Source organism: Saimiri boliviensis, chromosome 11 (genome assembly GCF_048565385.1).
Source record: "Saimiri boliviensis isolate mSaiBol1 chromosome 11, mSaiBol1.pri, whole genome shotgun sequence".
Lineage (NCBI taxonomy): Eukaryota > Metazoa > Chordata > Mammalia > Primates > Cebidae > Saimiri > Saimiri boliviensis.
In genome coordinates this window covers 19,948,265-19,970,548 of record NC_133459.1, presented here as the reverse complement: position 1 = coordinate 19,970,548, position 22,284 = coordinate 19,948,265, and the positions used below count along the sequence as shown (strand labels likewise).

Genomic DNA, 22,284 nt, shown 5'->3' with positions numbered 1-22,284 from the left:
GGTCCCTGCTTCACACATGTTATCCTCCAGTGCAGGAGATAGACGCAAAAGGAGCTAACAGACCACTAAGGTCATTTTAAATGGGTGATTCGTAGTACGGATAGGGTGGGTGCAAGGCCTGGCTTTGCCAAGATATCGGGGAGGGGCCTCTCCAAGCCTGAATGGGAAGGAGCTGGCTGTGGGAAGGGTAGTTCAGGCAGAGGGCAGAGAAAGTATAAAGGATTTGGGGCAGGAATAGGACTCCTTTCCTCTCCCCAAAGCTGGAACATTCCAGATCATCTCCTGGCAGCAGGTGGAGGTGGCTGAGAAGGCAGAGAGGCTGGAAGTTCCTTCTCTCAGATGAGGAACTGCTGCCCAGCCAGGTGCTGTAATTCCAGCACTCCGGGAGGCCAAGGCCGGTGGATCATCTGAGGGCAGGAGTTCAAGACCAGCCGGGCCAACATGGTGAAACCCCATCTCAACCAAGAATACAGAAAAAAAAAAAAATAGCCGAGCCTAGTGGTACACACCTTGATCCCAGCTACTTGGGAGGCTGAGGAAGGAGAATCGCTCAAACCCAGGAAGTGGAGGTTGCTGTGAGCCGAGATCACGCCACTGTACTCCAGCCTGGGTGGCAGAGCAAGACTCTGTCTCAAAAAAAAAAAAAAAAAAAAAAAAAAGAACTGCTGCCCACAAGGCAGGCCCTGTGGGGTGGTGGGCATCATGGGCAGCCATGGAAGACCAGGCTTGGCTTGGGTCTCGAGTGAGCTGGGCTGTGCAGGCAGAAGGCTGGGCTCCAGGCTGTAGGAGCAGGCAGGGTGGAGCTCACTGCAGGGCACAGCCAGACTGCCAGCCTAGAGCTGACTGAACCTACATAGTGCAGAGACCCTGGGCCTAGTTTAGGAGGGGTGTGGTGGGGGCCCAGGGAGCTGGTGCTTATTCTCCCTCACCCCAGGCCCCAGGATGCCTCAGCCTTTCTCAGCCCACCTGTCCCCAGGCCAAAGGTTCTTTGAGATGACCCATTACACGTGCACACACATACACACACATTTCCCTACTCACACTCATAGACTTGACCCTTGTAGAGACAAACCCATCATGAACATACAGACGTAGACATATACATTCATTGATGCAGCCAGTCAGACCCAAACAGACCCAGGCATGAGTAAACCCCGTTTCTAGCTGGAGAGACTGACAGTGGCCTAATGATCACACCATGAAATGTGCAAACCCAACAGGTAAATCCATGAAGGCCCAGGACAGGCTTCTGGAAAAGCTGGTCAGGTTGGGAGCAGCTTCTCCTGGTCTGGGGAGGGGTCTCTGGAAGACTGAATACAGACACAGCACCAGAAATGTGATGCAGGCGGGCGGGAAGGGGGTGGCAGGCAGGGGCACGGCACGTGCAGAGGCCTGGAGCTAGGAAGGAGCGCCTCGGGATTGAGGAGGGGAAAGGAGTCTGGGGAAGGAGGAAAGAGACTCTGGATGAAGCCAGAGACATTGGGTGGGCGGGAGGGGCCGGGGATGGGGAGCAGACACGCAGGGCCTCGTGGGCCACGTGAGGCAGTCGTGTCTGGATCCTGCTCTCAGCGGGAAATCATTGGGCTTTCTAGGCAGGTGGGTGGCGTGATCAGATCCAAACATGCAACACAAGCGCTTTCCCTCCCACACCCATTCACGCTCCTGCCGGGGCCTCCCATCTCCATTCTCACCCACAGAGTCACACACACCCTCTCACACCGCCAGGCAGAGCTGCAGAACACCCGGTGCCTGCCGACTCCCAGGAAAAGTGTCAGACGCCGCCCCACCCACCGGCTGAGTCTGTGCGGCAGGGCCCTCTGGTCCAGCTGGGGTGGGTTCTTTGCTCACTCCACATTGGCACAGATGTGTATGTGCCCCCCGCCTGCCCCCACACGGGTCAGGCCATAACTCTCCTCTACATGTGCACAGTGGCTTCTGGCTTATGGGGCACTTTCACGTGTGTTCTCTCGTTGAACACTCTCAGCAGCCCTGCAGGGAGAAATTCTCAACACCGTTTTATAGCCGAGGAAACAGAGGCTCGGAGAGGTGACGGGACTCTCCCTAGACCACACACCTGGAGCTTGGCACAGGCAGGATTTGAACTCAGGTCTGTCGGACTTCCAGGTCTTGTTCGCTGGCCCATCCAGTCTCAGGCACACTCAGGTGTGCTTGTCACTTTTCCAGGCTCTCACTGAGGAGGTGACAAATGACCTTCAATGCCAAATCCATCCATAAACAGGCTGATCAACACAGTAAGTTATTTAGAGCTCCAGGGAAGGGCCTGGGCCAGCACGTGCCCACCTTCCTGGTGACCCTGAGGCCTCTGGGGGTAGTGCCAGGGGTGGGGCTGGGCACCTGCCAGCCTGGGGCAGCTCAGGGCGTGGAGCCCGGGCCAGGAGCAGAGCCTACAGTTGCGTTTACAAGTGAGATAGACAGCTCTGTCCCCACACACGGTCACCTGGCTGGCCTGGCTTGCCAGACCTAACAGCTGAAGTCCAGGACACATCCCTGTGCCCAGCTGCCTGGGTCACTTCTGGGCTGCCTCTTCTCTTCCCTGACCCTCAGAGCAGGTTGCCTAATGCCTAATGTAGGGGAAAGAGTGTGGGCTTGGGAGCCAGCCAGAATGGGAGTGCAACCCAGCTCTGTCACACCTGACTCGGGGACATTGGTCATGGTGTTTAATCACTTTTGGTGTTAACGTCTCCCCCTTGGAATAAGGGGTGAGTCACACCTCCCTCTCAAGGTGCTGGAAAAGGGTAAAGCAGTCAGGTGCTCAGAGAGCTGACTCATGGTAAGTGTTCACCTTTCTTTTCTTTTTTTTTTTTTTGAGACAGAGTTTCGCTCTTGTTACCCAGGCTGGAGTGCAATGGCGCGATCTCGGCTCACCACAACCTCCGCCTCCCGGGTTCAGGCTATTCTCCTGCCTCAGCCTCCTGAGTAGCTGGGATTACAGGCACGCGCCACCATGCCCAGCTAATTTTTTGTATTTTTAGTAGAGACAGGGTTTCACCATGTTGACCAGGATAGTCTCGATCTCTTGACCTTGTGATCCACCCGCCTCAGCCTCCCAAAGTGCTGGGATTATAGGCGTGAGCCACCGTGCCCGGCCCAAGTGTTCACCTTTCTAAAATCTTTAATTTTTTTCTGATTACACAAATACTAAGTGCTCATTATAGATATCCAAACCATGCAGAAAAGTATTTGCCACAGAAGACAGAAGTTCCTAATGGTCTTGCTTCTCAGAGATAAGCTATGTAAACTTTGTTTTTATGTTTTTCTTTAAAAAGAGAGAGGACAGACAGACAGATACAGCCCAACTGGGCTTCATCCCACTCAAAGTTCTGAGGGCTTTTGGGCCTCAAGGTCCCATACTCAGCACTCAGCAAACCCCTTTTCTGTCTCTCTCTCTCTCTCTCTCTCTCTTTCTCTCTCTCTCTTTCTCTCTCTCTCTCTCTTTTTTTTTTTTTTTTGAGACAGAGTCTTGCTTTGTCACCCAGGCTGGTGAGCAGTGGCACAATCTCGGCTCACCACAACCTCCTCCTCCCAGGTTCAAGTGATTTTACTGCCTCAGCCTCCCGAGTAGCTGAGATTACAGGCATGTGCCACCACGTCCGGCTAATTTTGTATTTTTGATAGAGATGGGGTTTCACCGTGTTGGTGAAGCTGGTCTCAAACTCCTAATGTCAAGTGATCCACTCACCTTGGCTTCCCAAAGTGTGTTTTACAGGCATGACCACTGCACCTGGTGGGTTTTTTCTGTTTTTTTTTTTTTGTTTTTTTTTTGTTTTTTTTTTTTTTTAAGTTTGTTTTTTTGGAGACAGGGCCTTGCTCTGTCACTCAGGCTGGAGTGCAGTGGTTTGATGATCTTGATCTTGGCTCCCTGCAGCCTCAACCTCCCAGGCTCAATCAGTCTTCCCACCTCAGCCTCCTGAGCAGCTGGGACTACAGGCATGCACCACCACACCTGGCTACGTTTTGTGGGTTTTTTGGGGGGGAGGGGTTTGCTACATTGCCCAGGGTGGTCTTGAACTCCTGGGTTCAAGTGATTCGACCACCTTGGCCTCCCAAAGTGCTAGAACTACAGTCATGAACCATGACTCTCAGCCAGCCATGTAAATTTTGACATGTAATTTAAAATTTTTGCAAATGAGATTTTTGTCGTGTACAGCTTGCTCTGTTCACTTAACAGTATGCCTCCGACCTCTTTTCCATCAGGACTGAACACCTTTGTCATTGCTGTATAGTATTTCATGGTTTAATATATTTAACCAATCTCCTTGTAGTGGACATTGGAGTGGCTTCCAGATGTTTGCAGTTGCAAATCCTGCTTTGTGACTGTTTTTTTGTGCATATATTTTTATGCATTTGTTTAAGTAGTTCTGGAGAATAAATGCCTAGAAATGGGGTTGCTAGACCAAAGAGTATGCACATTTGAATCTTTAACAGGAGTGACCAAACGGCCCTAAGAAGTGGTGGCAATCGCTGTGTCCCCAGCAGATCTGGGAAAGTCTGTTCCCTTTTGGGAATTCATCCATTGCCTCTGCCCTCAGCCATGGGGATCCTAGAATCATCAAGAGGCATAGAATTCCAGAAGTAGGGCCGGGTGCAGTGGCTCACGCCTGTAATTCCAGCACTTTGGGAGCCTGAGGCAGGTGGATCACTTGGGTCCAGGGGTTCAAGACCAGCCTGGCCAACATGGTAAAACCCTGTCTCTTCAAAAAATAATTTTAAGAAATTAGTTGGATATGGTGACATGCACTTGTGATCCCAGCTGCCTGGGAGGCTGAGGTAGGAGGGTTGCTGGAGCTGAGGAGGCAGAGTTTGCAATGAGCTGAGATCTCACCACTACACTCCAGCCTGGGCGACAAAGTGAGACCCTGTCCCCCGCGACCACCACCAAAAAAAAGAATTTCAAATGTGGGAGACACCTTGAGTCCTCTAATAAATCCCCCACCACTCCTTCTTTTCCCATACCTTGGGATCTCCCTGGCTGCACCTCTTAGAAGTTCACCCTGTCTTTGCTCGATGGGAGCTTGGTACCTTACATGGCAGGTTGCTTTACTCTTTTTTTGAAACGGAATTTTGCTCTTGTTGCCCAGGCTGGAGTGCAGTGGCGTGATCTCGGCTCAGTGCAACCTCTGCCTCCTGGGTTCAAGTGATTCTCCTGTGTCAGCCTCCCAAGTAGCTGGGATTACAGGTGCATGCCACTACACCTGGGTAATTTTTGTATTCTTAGTAGAGACAGGGTTTCTCCATGTTCGTCAGGCTGGTCTCGAACTCCTGACCTCAGATGATCTGCCCACCTCGGCCTCCCAAAGTGCTGGGATTACAGGCGTGAAACACCATGCCTGGCCTAGATTGCTTTACTCTTGGGCAGCTGTGTTTGTCCTGTCGTTTCTACCTTCTCGCAACTTCCACTTAGGAGTCTTGTCTCAGTCCTCAGGCACCTGCAGAGGAAGGAGGAAAGGGAGGAAAAGAAGGGAAGGCCAGGAAATGCTCATGGTTAATGCTCAGCACTTTACATATACGAACTCATTTAACCCTGAGAGGTTGGCGCTGCTATCCCCAGGTTATAGATGAGGAAACTGAGGTTCACAGTGGTTAAGTAACACATTCAAGATCACACAGCTGTTATGTGGCAGAGTTAGGATTCGCACTCAAGGATCTGGCTCCAGAGCCCACGCTGACGCTGCACTGCCTCTCCAGAAAGCCGCCTGTAACTTACTGAGCGTCTACTGCGTCCTCAGCTCTAGGCTAGTCAGGTTGTCCATATAACACCTAATTTGTGTCACAACCTTGCAAAGTCAGTGTTACTCTCCCATTCCGTAGGTGAGGAAACTGAGGCTCGGAGAAGAGAAGTGACTTAGAAGAGTCTAAGGTCCCATCCGCCGGGGACAGCCCTCCTCCAGGGTTCTGCCTCCAAACAATCCTTGATGGACTCAGTTTCCAGTTTCTCATCCTCCCATTCACCCTCTGTAGGATGGGAAAGCTGGCCTGCGACCCAATTTTCAGTAGAGAAACTGAGGCTTGGAGAGGATATGGTGGCTTGGTCCTGCACCCACTGTGATTTAGAGGCAGAGCCAGGGTTTCTCCATGTCACCTTTGGTTAAGAGATGGTGGCCTTGTCTTTCCCCATGGGGGGTTCGCCTTGGCCTGGGAGGTCACCCCGCCTGGGGAGTTGTGAGAGGCAGGGGCTTCTGCTCACCAGCCTGGAGTCTATGGAGCTGCAACCCCAGCCTCAGCTAGGGCTGATGCAAGTGGGAGGGAAGGATTAAGCAAGGCCTCCGCACTGGGGTCTCACTGTCTAGGCAGCGAAGCCAGGGGCGCCTCAGAAACAGTCCAGGCAGGTATCTCTGGGGCTCTATTTTGAGATGGGGGAGGCCTGGCTAACCCCACTCTGATGCCAACACCCAGCACCATTGTCCAGTCCAGGGCAGAGCTTAGGACGTGTTCTGAATGAATGATTGAGCATAGGAATGAAGGGCAGATGGGGGAGTGAGTGGATGGCCGACTGGGTGAGTGAGCAAAAGAATGCCTGGAGCTCAAAGAAGGGAGACCCCCTGGGCTGCGGAGGCTGGGGAGGGACAACGAGGCCAATGTGGGGAGCAGAGAGAGACTGAAAGCGTAGGCGGCTGTAATACCGCATATGGACTGACGGGTGCTGGGAAGGTCGCCCCGGCCCACCCTTGCCCATCAGTGGGAGCTGTGTCCTGCGTGGACTTGGGCAAGGGGCAGAGCAGCTGGGGCTGAGCTTTGGGGTGGAAGCTTGGAAGTCATGATCTCCATCCAGGCTTCAGTTTTCTTCCGGGTAGAAGGGAGATAAGGTTACTGCTCTGTGTTCCCCAGGAGGCTGTTGAGAGGGTTTATGGCGGAGGCAGTTTGTAAACTGGAAAGCGTTGGGCTGGGGAAGCAGATGGTGGTGTTCCCCAGTAGGAAGAGGCCCCGTGGCCAGGTCATCTCAGAGTCACTGCTCCTCCTTGCCCCAGTGCAGGGGAGGACGACTGCAGCTTAGTACACACCGAAGTCCGTGGGGGGGATGGGAAGGGTCAGGTTTTGGACACAATGGGGCCTGGACCACCTGGGCAAGGGAGACAGACGCTGGGCAGACCTGGTTCCCAGGTAAATGGGCAGCCTGGCTCCCAGGTGCTGTGCCCCGGGTGGGGACCAGTCCTGTGACCGCCTCTCTGGTCTGCCAACCTGTTATTTGTTCAGGAGGCCTCTGCCTGGCCCAGCTCCGGGATCCGGGTGTCCTGGTGTGCAGCCAGCACGGGGCAAGGGTGGGGGCCCCATGTGCCACCTTCCTCCCCACCCCTCTGCCCAGCTTAGAGCCTGAGTCCCCCGCCCCCACCCCAGGGGACCCTGCCAGCTCTGCCACCTGGTAGCTGTTGAGGCCCTTGACCCATCATGAAGCCTCACTAAGCCTCTGCCTCCTTATCTCTGAAACGGGTGAAGATAGCAGCCCAAGGTCATGGTTGTTGTCATAAGGATTAAATGACATTACAGCTCCTGCTTGGCAAACAGTCCCCCCACCCCCTCCCCTACCCCATCCCCATGCTCCCTCTAGAGTCCTGGGAGAGGTCAGAGGTGCCCAGGGAAAGGGAACCCAGGAGCCACCCATGCCTGTGCCTGGCTGCCTAGGCTCCTGGTGGGCTGGGAGGAGGGGGCCAGGCTCCCCAGACCTAGCTTTGGAAACTTGCTCAACTGGCTGCTCCAGCCACCTTCCCTGGCACCTTGGCAGGGACAGGGGTGAGCCAAGCGGAGGGCAGTGCCGGCTGGTTGAGCTCAGAAAACAATGGGCCTCTGTGGCCCCCCTGGGAGGGGGCAGTTCCAGGGCAGCCACTTGGTTCTGGTTTCAGGAGATTTGAGTCCCCTCAGACCCAATGCCCATGGCTGGGAGACCTGGCTCTGGCAGCCCCCCAGCCCCCATCCAGACGAGCCTCTCAGGGTTGCCCTCCACAGCCCCCTCCTCACTGTGAGGTCTGTGCCCTAGCCCTCATCCTCCACCCCACATGAATCTCCAGCTTGGCAGAACCAGGTTGGTCTCCTGGAAACCAGGGATACCCCAGGGAACTGGGCCCAGACCTCCCCCCTCCTGGCTTCTGGTGACCAGTTCTGGACTGGCCGGAACCCCTCAGACCCCTGTTCCAGGCTGTACCCCACCCAAATCCTTCTCTGCCCTGTGTTCATTGGCTACCTGAACTCCTCCCCCACTCTCCCAGACCACCCCTCCCCCACTCTCCCGGACCACCCCTCCCCCACTCTCCCGGACCATCCCTCCTTTCTGTGGTTGGTCTCCCAGCATGCGTGCAGTGGCCAGCCGTCCTCAGGGTGGGCCCCTCCTGCTCTTGCTCCAGGCACTGTCACCTGTCCAGATCCCCATTCCCCTGCTCCTGGTCCCAGTCTCCTTGCTTTGATGGTCCTGTGCCACCTGCCCTGCAGATTTTCACCTGGTTAAGTTGAATTTCAAAGCATCAGTGGTTCACTAGGCAGACAAGCATGAGAAGGCATCCCCAGCAGAGGCAGGTAGGTGCCTGTGAACAGCATGGCTGGTTAGGAAAGCCGCCTGCAGCCTGGGGAGGTTAGGACAGAGCCAGGACAGGCAGCTGGGGCAGGACAGGAAAGGCACGGTATGAGGGTGAGGCTGGAGGGAGTCAGCAGGGGCTGGACCCGCTGGGAGACCACCATCCAGGGCAGCTGTCTCGGGGGGTCCAAAGGGCCAAGCCCACTACCCAGGATGGCCCCACCATACTTCTGGTGCCCTGAAAGGGTTGGGTTCTCTAGGAGAGTGGTCAATAATAACAAGTACTTCACAGCAACTCTATGAGGTGGGTACATCATCACTCATTTTGCAGATGAGAGAAAAAGACAGGACCCTCGCATCTCCCCTCCAGCTGGTTAACAGGTGAGACGCACCCCAGGGAAGCGTCTAGCCACCTGTGCTTGGTCTCCCCGCCCCCACCATTCCTGGGTCTGACCCTGATGTTCTGTTGATTGGTTTGTTTCCATTGTAGAGACAGGGTCTTGCTCTGTCACCCAGGCTGGAATGCAGTGGCATGATTATGGCTCACTGCAGCCTGGAACTCCTGGCTCAAGTGATCCTCCCACCTCAGCCTCGTGAATGGCTGGGACTATAGATGTGAGCCACTGCACTGGGCTAGTTTTTAAAATTTTTTGTAAAGATGGGGTCTCACTTTGCTGCCTAGGCTGGTCTCGAACTCCTAGCTTCAAGTGTTCCTCCCACATCAGCCTACCAAAGTGCTGGGATTACAGGCATGAACTGCTGAGCCTGGGCTGGCCCTGCTGTTTTGCAGAGAATAGAACTCCCTTGAGATCTGCCTGCCCTGCACTGTTGGAAGGCCTGTGTTCTTAGCCTTGATCTGCTGCCCAGTAACCTACTGGGTCTTGGTTTGAGGTCGTGGTTTCACCTCTTCAAGCCTCAGTTTGCCCTTCTGGGAATTGGGGATCCTATCTCCACTCCAGTTCCGGTGAGAGTCCCAGGAGTGAGCAAATAAAGAAGGCTTTTGAAAAGTACAGAGAGCTACACTTAACGATGGTACGATTATTATTGTTACCTCGATGCAGAGATAAGGGAGGAGAAGGAGGTGCAGTGACAGTTGCCAAGAAACCCAGGAGCTGTCAGCAGCAGCTTCCGGCCGGGCACATCCCACTCAGGAGCTGGGCCCTTCCCCCACACCCCTGCTTCACCCTTTCCCTGGAAAAGATGGGTGCTCCCCCCGAGAGGGAGAGGATCTGGGGCCAGCCTGGCTGGCCACCACACAGCCACAGGGGCTGAAGGTGACCCCGGGATGTGCCTGGCCTGGACTCCAGGTTGGCTTCAGCTTTCCATGTGACCTTGGGCGAGTCACCTCCTCTCTGGCTGCTCCCATTTCATGTGTCAGAGGAGGCAGCGGGCAGGTCTCCAGGACAGACAGGGCAGAGCTGGAGCTGGGCCAAGGGAAGGCACTTGGCAGTGGCTGTAGGAGCCGGGACTGTGACGGGAGGTCACTGGGGCAGGAGGCCAGGTGATGGGACTGAGGGCATGGGCGGAGGGCAGCAGGCTGCACACTGTGGAGGGGACCAGGACTAGAGTCGCACCTCAGCCCTGCCCTTTCCCTGGTGTGAGACCTGGGGCTTGTCACTGAACCTCTCTGAGCCTCAGTTTTCTAATCTGGAAAAAAGGGTTTATAAATCTCATCTGGATTTTTTTTTTTTTTTTTTTTAGGGAGTTTTGCTCTTGTTGCCCAGGCTGGAGTGCAATGGCATGATCTTGGCTCACTGCAACCTCCACCTTCTGGATTCAAGCGATTCTCCTGCCTCAGCCTCCCAAGTACCTAGGATTATAGGTGCATGCCACCATGACTGGCTAATTTTTGTATTTTTACTAGAGATGGGGTTTCACCATGTAGGCAGGCTGGTCTCGAACTCCTGAGCTCATGATCTGCCCACCTCAGCCTCTCAAGTGCTGGGATTACAGGTGTGAGCCACTGTGCCCAGCCTTAACTGGATTTTTAAAAAGTTGCTGTGGTGATCGAATGAGACAATGCCATCGTAAGCTCCAGGGTGCTGCACAGGTGAGACCACAGTCATGGCAGGGGGAAGGAGGAGAGGGGAGAGCACCCCATGTCCCAGCATGCTCTGGGCTCCTCCAGCTGCTGCCACCCAGGAGGAATGCAAAGCATTTTAAGCTGAGCCAGGCCAGAGAGCTGGGAAGTTTTTGGAGGCATGGAGAAGGGATGGAGAGTAGGGGGATCCCCGTGATACAAACTGAATAGAGAAGACCAGGAGGAGACGGGGTGGGATAGGAGGGAGAAGGGGAGGGACAGAGAGGTTCGGGTTCATGAAGTGGGAGGAAACAACAACATTGTGGGAGGTCTGCAGAAGTCAGAGGAAGAAGGGGGTTGATTGGAGGGGTGCTGGGAAAGGTGGGGCCTAGTTGGAGATGGGCAAGCTGGTGAGGAAGGCTGAGCTAGAGGAGATGGAGCAGAGAGGGGCAGAGGGCTCGTGAGGAGGGGAGAGGCTTTCATTCATTGCTTCAAAAGTATTTCTTGGGGCCAGGTGTAGTGGCTCAAGCCTGTAATCCTAGTGCTTTGGGAGGTCAAGGGGGGAGGATCACTTGAGGCCAGGAGTTCCAGACCAGCCTGGGCAACACAGCAAGACCCCCATCTCAAGAAAAAAAAAATTTTTTTTAATTAGCCAAGCATGGTGACACACATCTGTAGTCCCAGCTACTAGGAAGCTGAGGGGGAAGGATCACTTGAGCCCAGTACAAGACTGCAGTGAGCCATGATCACAATGCTGCACTCCAGTTTAGGTGACAAAGGGAGACTCCATTTCTTTTCTTTTTTCTTTTTTTTTTTTTTTTTTTTTGAGATGGAGTCTTGCTCTGTCGCCCAGGCTGAAGTGCAGTGGTGTGATCTCAGCTCACTGCAACCTCCGCCTCCCAGGTTCAAGTGATTCTCCTGCCTCAGCCTCCTGAGGAGCTGGGATTACAGGTGCACGCCACCACCTCCAGCTGATTTTTGTATTTTTAGTAGAGATGGGGTTTCACCATGTTGGCCAGGCTGGTCTAGAACTCCTGACCTCTGGTGAGCCACCTGCCTAGGCCTCCCGAAGTGTTGGGATTACAGGTGTGAGCCACCGTGCCCAGCCTAAGACCCCATTTCTTAATAACAACAAAAGGCCAGGTGCAGTGGCTCATGCCTGCAATCCCAGCACTTTGGAAGGTTGAGGTGGAAGGATCGCTTGGACCCAGGAGTCCAGACCAGCCTGGGTAGCAAATGGAGACCTCATCTCTATTAAAATTAGCTGGGCATAGTGGTGCCTGTAGTCCCAGCACTTTGGGAGGCTGAGGTGGGAGGATGGCTTGAGTCTAGGAGTTTAAAGCTGCCATGAGATTTGATCACACCATCGCATACCAGCCTGGGCAGCAAGAGCAAGACCCTGTCTCAAAAAAAAAAAAAAAAAAAAAAAAAGGAATAAAGGATTTATTGAGCAACTGCTATTCACTAAGCGGCAGTATAGCGGAGTGTTAAGGGCACCACAACCAGTTGTTAGGGGAGATAAAAATCTTCAGACTCATTTACTGTGTGTGATCTTGGACGGGTTACCTAACCTCTCTGTGTCTTAGCTCCCTCCTTTGAAAAATGAAATTAAATGAGTTAATACAATAAAGTAGAGTAGTCAGCTCTGTATCAGCTGTGGCTGGCACTGCTGTTGTTACTGTTATTATTACCTTTCCAACTTGACTTGAGGTGCTGGGTCGTCTCTCTGAGCCCTGGAAGTCGGAAGGCTCTGTAGCGGGTCCACAGGATTGGCCTCACGTGTTATAAAGTTCAGATCTTGGACTCCGGAGTCAACAAACCTGTGTCCAAATGCCTGCCCTGCCTCGTTGCCTGTGTGACCTTGGGCAAGTTAATGTACCTTTCTGAGCCTCATGTGGAAAGCAGGCAGTTTCCGAGCATCTGCTTCATTGGGGGAGCTGTGAGGATTAAATGAGATTATGCAAGATGCCTGGCAGGACATGGCTGTGTCAATCCTGTCCCGCTTCTACCCCTTCAGGGCTGGGGATGGACAGGCAGGCAGCACCCAGAGCCTCCAGCTTCCTCCTCTTTCCCCATCCTGGAGCCCCTCCCTTCCCCCGTCCTTTAGGGCCTCAGCAGTGGCTTTTTAGGTGGAGTTACCTTCGTGGGCAGGATTCTGGCCAACCAGGAACTGGAGAGCCAAGGGCTCTAGGATGGGGTCCCAGGCGGCAGCCAGAGCACCCTGGCCTTCTGAGGCCTCCCTGGTTCTGTGCCCATGAGCAATCCTGAGTGAAGTGGACACCTGCACATGCAGAGCTGGATCGTCCTCTCTGGAGCTGACGGATGGGGAGACACACTGATCTACCAGTTTGGATCTGCCAAAGCTCCCTCCTTTTGGGGAACCCAAGACCCTCTCCTCCATGGAATCTGTCCCATCTCACATCCCCCAGCTCTGAGAGTGACTCTCCCAGAGTTCCCAAATTTCTGGGCTTGGGGCTGTCCCTGACCCCACACTCTTTCTCTTCCAGGAGAAGTGATGGGCAGACTGAGGCAGAGAGGGTTCTGGAAGGGGGTTTGTCAGGGACTGCTGCATGACTATCATCTGAGCCTAGGGGAAGACAGAAGGGCACCACTGGACTAGCCTGATCACGAGCAACAGCCACCCCTGGGCAGCCATAGTCGCACCCAGACAGCACTGCCTCAGCCTCCCAAGTACCTGGGATTATAGACGCCCGTGACTGCACCCAGCTAATTTTTTTTTTTCTTTAGTAGAGACAGGGCTTCCCCATATTGGCCATGGGTGGCCAGGCTGGTCTTGAACTCCTGACTTCAGGTGATCCACCTGCCTCAGCCTCCCAATGTGCTGGGATTACAGGTGTGAGCCACCACACCCGGCCTGCCTGGAACCATCTCTATGGACCTCTCTTTAGTCCCCACCCTCCCCCTCCAGACTGTCCCCGTGTCAGTGTACCCTGCAATGTGCATGAACCTGTGTGTAGGGACATTCCTTTGCTCACATGACTCCCAAACTTCATTCATTCATTCAGTCATTCAACAAATAGTGAAACTTGGGGAGCCAGAGTTTACCATGAACAAATGGTGTGAAACCATTCATTGAGTGAATACTCGTGAGCTGCGCAAGCTCTGTGATGAATATTTTTGGAAACTGAGGCTGAAGAGGCTGTGCCACTAACTCAAGGTCACCTAGCCAGTCAGTGCCTAAGAATATCTCCCCCACACTGATGGGGGCCACAGGCTTGAAATGCCACTGCCACCATATCTATCCTTGTGGGTCAAGCACTGCCCAGTGAGGACCCCTCTTGTAAGATGCCATCACTCCGGGGAGGTGGAGAGGCCTCCAGTGCGTAAGTGGGGCTGTGGATGGTTCCTCTGGGCCGTTTCTCCTGCTGGTGTAACTGGGCTGAGAGGAATTAGAAGGGAGGCTCAGAGCTTTCTCAGTCTTCTTCCTGGCCCAGGCTCTTACGGGTCCTTCCCCTCTTGGGGTGTGGCAGCCCTGGTTCTGCCTGACTCAAGCCCGCTCTAGGCCACCAGGGATCATCTGACTCATCCTCGAGGGACCAGCCTCTTTGGATGGGACCTGAGCAGGTGTGCAGCCACGTCAGGGTGGCCCGAGGCAGCAGCGGAAGCCAGGCCTGCTTGCCCAGCCCCGGGTCCCCTGGATCCCAGGAACCACTGGGCATTTCCTCTCCCGGCCCCAGAGGTGGCCTCTGCAGACTTTTTAGCATGACAGGAGCTGACTTCACCCTCACCAGACCTGATTTTTTTCCTTAGGGAAGGGTGTGGGTGTGGGCAGAGAGTCCAGGCTTGGAGTCAGGCAGGTGTCACACAGATGCTAGCTTTGCTGCCGGCCGGCTGCCTGACATATGTGCACAGCCGGGTCCTGTCCATAAAGTGGGAATACCGGTGTGGTGAGGAGGCTGTGCTCTCAGGCTTGGAATGAGGGCTCAGCACAGGGCCTGGCATGTAGTAGGCCCAATAAGTGTCAGTTATTGTCACGGTCACGCATAATACTGGTAGCCCCGGTAGCCGCTCAGTGCCAAGGCGGCTGCTCCCAGAGGCTCAGGGAAGGCTCCACTGTAGAGGCGGGGGTACCCTGCTTAGTCCAGAAAGCTCATTCTCCATAGCAACCCTCAGTGCCCCTGCCTCAGTCTATTCATCTTCAGAGTGGGTCACTGCTTGGCTGGAGGCCTAACGGAGAGCTTGGGGGAGAGACACTGTCTCTCTGATCTCTGGGGGAAGGAGAGCCTGTGTGGCAGCCCTGCTCACGAAGCCCCTCCTCTCCCTCCTCTTGGGGAACCCATGACCCCCTCCTCCATGAAATCTATCTTCCCTTGCATCCCCCAGCTCTGAGAATGACTCTCCCAGAGTTTCCAAATTTCCCAGCTTGGGGCTCTCCCTGACCTCAGACTCTTTCTTTTCCAGGAGGAGTGATGGGCAGAACCAGCGCTTCCCTCAGGCACTAGACCTTTCACGAGTGAACTTAGTTCCCTCCTATACTGCTTCACTCTACCCTAAGGTGAGTGTCCCCCTCCATACCTATGCCCTAGTCTGCCCCCTACCCCCACGAATGCCCAGGGCTGGGAAGGGCCCAAGAATGCCTTTGGGGCAAAGGTAAAATGTTCAGGCAGATGCTGATGGTGTTTAGCTCCTGGGGGGATGCCACTCCTGAGCCCTGGGTGAGGCTGGTGCAGTCGCAAAGGTTGAACCAGGGTAGACTGTAGACTGTTGTGGGTAGGGGCTTAGGGCGAATCTAAGCGAAACAGCTGGGAATAAACCAGCCCTCAGCTAGGGGTCATCATCTCCACACTCAGCGTCACCATCAGTCTCCTCCTCTGTAAACTGGGTGCAATGAGAGGACCCACTTCACAGGGTCATTGTGAAGATTAATGCAAAGTACAGGCAGGGCAACCCAGGCACAGCATCTGGCACAGAGCAAGAGCCCTGTCAATGAGCTTGTGTCATTATCATTAAAATCAAACATTTGCCCAGTACCTGCTTCATGCCAAGCCTCGTGCTGGGTGCCAAGGGGCCAGAAACAATCTGATACAGATCCTGCTCTCAAGAGCCACAGTCCAGTAAAGTGATAGGTAACTGAACAATGTCGGCAGAGCATCACATAGCAGAAGTAACCACTGATATGTATTGAGACTTACTGTGTGCCAAGTGAGTACTTAATGCTTTGTTTGCAGTATTTCATCTCATCCTTGAACTATGCAGTAGCTACTTTGCTCAGTCCCATTTTGCAGGTGAGAATATTGAGGCTCAGAGAGGTTCAGTCACTTCCCCAAAGTCACTCAGGTTGGATGTGGTGGGGCCATGACCGGATGCAAGCTGTCTGACCAGAAGGCCTGGTGTTAGGGCCTCTCTGATACAGGGGTGATAAGCGCTTTTTTTTTTAATTTTTATTTTTAAATACCAAGTCTTGATCTGTTGCCCAGGATGGAGTGCAGTGGCACGATCTAGGCTCACTGCAACCTCCGCCTCTTGAGTTCAAGCAAGTCTCCTGCCTCAGCTTCCTGAGTAGCTGGGACTATAGATGCACGCCGCCACACCCGGCTAATTTTTTAAATGATTATTTTAGTAGAGACAGGGTTTCACCGTGTTGGTCAGGCTGTTTGCAAACTTCTGAGTTCAAGCAGTCCATCCGCCTCTGCCTCCCAAAGTGCCGGGATTACAGGCATGAGCCACCACACCCAGCCGATAAGCTCTCTCTTTTGCAGTACTTTTTGCAGTTTCTAAAGCACTTCCACAGATATCATGCCACCTGGTCCTTGGTGGCATGTAAATCTTGGGTAGCAGTCATTCTCTAGTAGAGGATCCAGGAACTCAAGAGAAGTAAAGTGGTCTTCCCAAGGTCACACAGCCAGAAAATAGCAGAGGCAAGATCCACCAGGTTCCTCCCCGAGCGCTCCGGCCTAGAATAAAGGCCAGGCTGGGAGGGCAGATGGCCAAGGAATGGTGTCCATGTGTGGGTTCACCACCTCCATGGGGGACCACGTGAGTGTGCTGGGAGCAGCAGAAGTAGGTTTCTGAGACCAACTCCTGTTTTCTCTGTCTGGGCAGCAGCCCAAGACTGGGCCATGAGGATCCGGGGCTTGGCAGGAAGGGAGAGACTCAATGGCCCTCACTTGACAGCTGGGTTCATGAATGAAGCTCCCAGTCCCTCTCTCCCTGAGTATTTCAGGAGGAGGCCTGGGTTCTCACCAAGGGCTGTGTGCCCTTGGACCATAGCTTCTCCTCCCTGGTCCTCAGTCTTCCCATCAGGAGAGGAGAGATAGAGCAGCCCATTGCTCTGGTCCCTGCCTGCTAGACAGCCTGGGGTTGGCCTTCTCAGATTATTGAAAAGCTGCCTCCCCTCGGGCTTCCTGGCCTCCACCCAGTCTGGCTAGAAGCCTCCGTTTGTGCCAACACAGCTCAGACAGCGGGCTCCGATCCTCCCCTTCCCGACAGCCCACCCCCACCTCAGAATCAAGGGAGTCTGTGGATCATCCTCCTTTGACAGGAGAGGAAATCAGGGGCTAGAGAGACTGAATGATTCATCTGGGGTCTCCAGCAAGCTAGTGCTGGGCTGAGAGGACCAGGGCCTGTCACACCATCCCCCTCCCCTGGTGCTCTTAGCTCTGTGCACATTTAAAACATTGATGGCATCCGTCTGAAGGGCAGGTGACCTTCCTCTGGCAGTGGCCAAATCCCTGCCCTTCTCCGGGCCTCAGTTTCCTCAACAGAGGTGACGATTTCTTCTCTACCCACCTTGCCAGCTTGCAATTAGATGAAAGTACTTTGGAAAGTCGACATTAGGAAGCTGAGCTGTTATCAACATCATTACATTCCCAGGGCTGGACGGAGCACCCAGAAGGGACATTCTCCTCCCTTCAGGCCCCACATTTGTACAGGCATCCAGCTACCCAGGACCCTCCTACCCTTCCCCCTACAGGAGTTTCTCCACTTGGGGATTCAGAAACCTTCACACATGTACATATACAGCCTACTCACACCTACATACAGGGACATAGCCACAGCCACAAAACACACAGCCACAGCCACATGTCTGTAAATATAGTCAGAGACTTGCACGTGTATACATGCATGAGATTCATATGTACAAACACAAATACCCATACCCAGGCATTCCCATACACACAGAAAGACAGCATGCCCATGTATGTACAGCCACATCTGGTCATGGAGTCTCACGCTCATGCACACATGGCTACAGGCATATGGGCACACACCTTCCACGCCACCTGGCACGAAGACATCTCCGCTGATATGAGCAGGCCTCCACTCCCCCGGGGGCAGTGTGGGAATGGATGTTTCTCTGGCTACATTTCGATGGGTGCCCGGAAGCGCTCAGGACTGGAAGTGGCTGCATAAATCAATATTTGCTGCTGTTAATTATTAAAACCAAAGCTACACCGTGTCTGGAACACACATCTCCAGAGCTCCCACTGGCTCTCCAGGCCCAAACCTGATTGAAGGCCAGGTCTAGGGGGAAAGGGAGGGCACAGTGCTTTCCTTCTAGGAGCCCTTGGCTCTGGGGCTGGAGGGTGGTGGGCTGCCTCTGGCAGCTCTTTCAGGAAACTGAACAGAGGTATGGCTCTGAGTTGGTGGGCAGCCCTGCCCCCGCAACATCCAAAGCAGCTGTGTCTCCTTGGCCACAGTTCAAGAAGCATTTGCTGTGTTCCCAGCATCTGTCTGGAGGAAAGAGTAGCAAGGCCCTGTCCCTGTCCCTGCTGTACAGTGGCTATACCAGGCTAGGGACACACTGCAGGGTCAGCAGGAAGGACCTACAGAAGCGCCACATATATATATATATTTTTTTGTTGTTGTTGTTGTTTTTGTTTTTTTTTTGTTTTTTTTTTTTTTTTAGACAGAGTCTTGCTCTGTTGCCCAGGTAGGAGTGCAGTGGCACGATCTCAGCTCACTACAACCTCTGCCTCCCAGATTCAAGTGATCCTGCTGCCTCAGCCTCCGGAGTAGCTGGGACTATAGGCACCACGCCCAGCTAACTTTTGTATTTTTAGTAGAGACGGGGTTTTACCATATTGGCCAGCCTGGTCTCGAGCTCCTGACCTTGTGATCTACCCACCTTGGCCTCCCATAGTGCTGGGATTAGAGGCGTGAGCCACCACGCCCGGCCAGAGGCCTTATATTTTACAGATGGGGAAATTGAGGTCCAGAGAGCAGGCAGGGACTCACTCAAGGCCACTCAGTAAGTTGTAGCTAGAACCCACATGTCCCAAAATCTACCTGGGCCCTTTCCTCCATACCAGGGGCCTGGCAGCCCCTCCCCAGGTGCTATGGCCATCTCCCCCAGAATCTGGAGCAGCTAGGGCAGGAGGAAGGGATGGAGCAGGCCAGCCACTGTCGGGCCTGGGAAGCAGGGTGAAGGAGAGGAGGAGGAAAGGGAGAGACCCCAAAGAGTGAGCCCAGGCCTTTTGCTGGACTCCAGTTCTGCCTCTTCCTGGCTGTGTGGTCTCGGGCAAGCTATTTCACCTCTTGGAATCGGTTTTCTCATTTCTCAAATGGAGATGACATTTGTACCTCCTGGGCTGTGATGAGATTACGAGACATGCGAAGGGCCCGGAATTAAGTAGGTGCTCAAGAAAAACCTTCCGTCTGCAAGGTAACCCTCTCCTCTTCCTGTCTGGCTTTACGCCGGATCCAAGAACCCCGTCCTTGATGCCCTGAGGCGGGGTACCCAGAGCCTGGGAAGATAGAGAAGGTGGGTTGGGGGCGGGCTGGAGAGAACCGAGTGGGCCTTCTCCCCCCGCCCCTCGAGGAGCTCGAGGCACCCAAAGCTTCCACCGCTCGGGCCGGAGCGCGCAGGCGCAGTGTCCCGGGGCCGCCGGCCCGGCCGCCTCGGGGGGCGTGGCTTCAGCGCCCCCGCCCCGCCCCGCGCCGCCCGTACCTGGCGCCCCGCCCACTCCGGGTCGTGCCGCGGGGCGAACCCAGCGCTGGCAGCGCCGCCGCCGGGAGCCGAGAGCGCGGAGCTCGGCGCTGCGGGGCCCGGGCCGGGGCGCGCACGGGCCGGAGCCGGCCGGGCCAGCTGAAGTACCGCCCCGGCGGGGGCCAGGCCGGGCCGGGCTCGAGATGGCGCAGCCGCGGCCCCCGGCGACCCCCGGCGGACCGCGGAGGGGCTCGCTGCCCGCGGGGGCCGGCTGGCAGGTGAGGACCCAGGTGGGGCGGCATGGCGGAGGGACCCTGGGGCTGGGTCAGCCCGACTGCTGGGGAGCCCGGCCGGCTCTGCCCCAGTCAGGGCGAGCGCGCGAGGCTCGGTCATGGTGGGCGTGTGAGCTTCTGGGCTGACCCCGGCCGCGGGGCGCACCCTTGACCAGAGGTCCCGGACCCTGGGGCTCTTGCTTCTGCCTCCCGGGTGGCTCTGGACTGCAGCGGCAGGGTGTGTGTGAGCCCGTGCTACCGTCGGGACCACTTTATCCTGCCCCTGCCCCGTTTGGGGGGGGGGGGCTCTGAATGCTCCAGGGCCACTTTGTGGTGGTGCTGGCATGTGGGGCACCCCGCATCTGGGCCCCATCTCTCAGAACCCTCGCCATGTGTCAGAGCGTCTGCTGCTCCCTGCGAGGCTGTAGCTGTGGGTGTTGTTTGTTGCTGTGTGTACACTCTGGTGACAGGACCATGTGTCAGTGTTTATGTGACTGATTCCTAGTGCACAAGGCATATTAGTGTGTTCCTGGCTATGTCTGGTCACCTTGAATGGGGTGTCTTAATGGGGGAGATTAATGCACCCCTCATCAGCATGACTCTTGGAGACTGTGCCGAGATGAGGTTGTGTGGCTGACCTGGGCACAGAAGCCAGAGTTGCTGTCATATAGCGTGTTGTATTGACAGGCATGTTTGTCTGCCTGGACTTCAGGTGTGTGTGGCTGTGGTTTCTGCTGTAACTGCCTGTGGAATCGTTTCTTCCAAATGCAGGGCGTTGGGTGTGACCATAGGTGACCATTGGATCATCAGAGTGTCCTGCGGTGGGTTTTACAAGGTGGATCTTGCCTCTCTGGGCAGGCCTCAGAGTGTACACATTTTTCCGTGCCTGTATCTGGTGACCTTTTCCAGGGCTCTGTGTGTTTCCAGGTGAGGCTGAGTGAGCTTCAGACCATGCCCCTCATCCTGGGGGATTATCTTCCCCGGCAGTTGCTGGATACCTTTCGAGTCTCGTTTACTGTTGTGGTTCTGTGACCCTGCCAGTGCAGGGAGGGCTTGGAGCCATGAGTGAGGCTGCGTCTGGGTCTCCCTGGACACACCCGCCTGCCTCTGTGGGTTCGTGTTGTCAGGCGTCTTGCTCTCTCTCCCACGTGAGAGTGGTTTGTGGTGTTACTGTAGCTTTGTGTGCAGTTATTGGTGTGTAGACCCACACAGGTGTGGGTTTGCATTTGTGTGTGTGTGTCTCTCCTGGTATTTGGACCTGCATGTATGTGAGTGGGTGTGCTCCTGTGTAATGTAACTCAGAACGCCAACATGTATTTGTGTGTTAGTGTATAGCTCGAAGAATCACTGTGCACAGTCCCCATCGTATGTGTTTGTGTGTGTTATTTTCTTGGTACATGAAACATATGCATGGTGCAGTGGGACTTTAAATATTGGTGCAGCCGTCTGTGTGTGTGAGCAGGAGGGGAGGGAAAGAGATGGAGAAGGAGAGAGACAGAGAGACGTGCGTGTTTCCTGGTGCACAACTCCATAGCACATGTGTCAGCAGGAACGGCCTGAGTTGAGCCTTGGAGGGGCAGCGGGGGAGGCTCTGGGGGCTTCCCAGGCCCAGCCTCCAGCTGGGCCAGCCGGCAGGGATGCCGCCTTCCAGGAAGGCTCATAGGGAGTTGGCACTGGAGAGGCCAGAGCTGCCAAGCGCAGCTGGCAGATGCCAGATTAACTCTGCGTGTGCCCTGGCTCGCCTCCGGAGAGGCTGGCTCGAGCGTGCGAGGGTTTGGGTGGCTCACGCACCGGTGCTGGGACGATCAGCATCCCAGTGTCCTCTCTCCTGAAGCAGCCCCAGCTCACTCTGCTTGGAGACGGGTGGGCTGTCTGAGCAGTGGGCCGTGGCCTGGTTGACTGAGCCTTGGACTCTTCTGGGAGAGGTGGGGAGAAGCACAGAACCCTACTGGGGATCCAGGATAGGCTTATCTCTGCAGCTGGGACTTGGGGTGATCCGTCTCTCCCCAAGGGTAACAGCCTTTCAGGGGACAGGACTGAGTAGGTGGGTTGCGTTGGCCTTGGGCCCTGGGCTCTGGGCTCACCTCACTTGACAGCTGGCCCAGACTACATGGGTCTCCCACACAGAGCCCACTCCCACGATGCTCCCGCCACTCCTGCTTGCTGCTTAGACAGGTGCCTTGGTCGCTGGTCAGAGTTGGTGGGACCCAGAGGACTGTGGCGGGGGTTGGGGTCGGGGGTAGGCTCCTCCGGGGCTAGGTGGGATCAGCTGACCTCCTCTCCCCTGTCTCTGTTGCAGAACACAGATTTATTTGAGATGATTGAAAAGATGCAGGTGAGGATGGGTCTGTGGCCTGTTCTGGGAAGCCGCAGAGCTGGCTGGGCTGGGGCCGGGGGCCCTTGCTGCATCTCCAGCCCTTTGCTTCTCTGAGGACAAGCTCTGCCAGCAGAAGGTGGTGGCCCCTGGTTGTCCAGGGTCCTCTGTCTGGAGGTCAGGGTAGAGGGTGGGGGCTGGTAGAACCAACCTCTCTGTGACCCCAGGGTCCATCTAGACTCCCAGCTCCCATACCCATGTGGAACT

The 22,284-nt window shown here is 55.1% G+C and overlaps 1 protein-coding gene across 28 annotated transcripts in view; it reads left to right on the top strand.

Annotated features, from left to right (window-relative positions):
* RAP1GAP (RAP1 GTPase activating protein) overlaps nucleotides 1-22,284 on the top strand; it is a 73,585-nt gene that overhangs the window by 27,671 nt on the left and 23,630 nt on the right. For 27 of the 28 annotated variants that reach the window (XR_012512332.1, XR_012512333.1, XR_005580783.2 and 24 more), the window contains 2 exons: nucleotides 14,964-15,057; nucleotides 22,003-22,038. Coding sequence is in view for 14 of the 28 variants with exons in the window: in XM_074380241.1 (XP_074236342.1) it covers nucleotides 14,964-15,057; nucleotides 22,003-22,038 (130 nt within the window). In the remaining 14 variants the exon portion in view is untranslated. Of the gene's footprint in view, nucleotides 1-14,963; nucleotides 15,058-19,463; nucleotides 19,710-22,002; nucleotides 22,039-22,284 lie in introns of those variants that run through there. The other variant, XR_012512330.1, reaches the window with a different exon arrangement.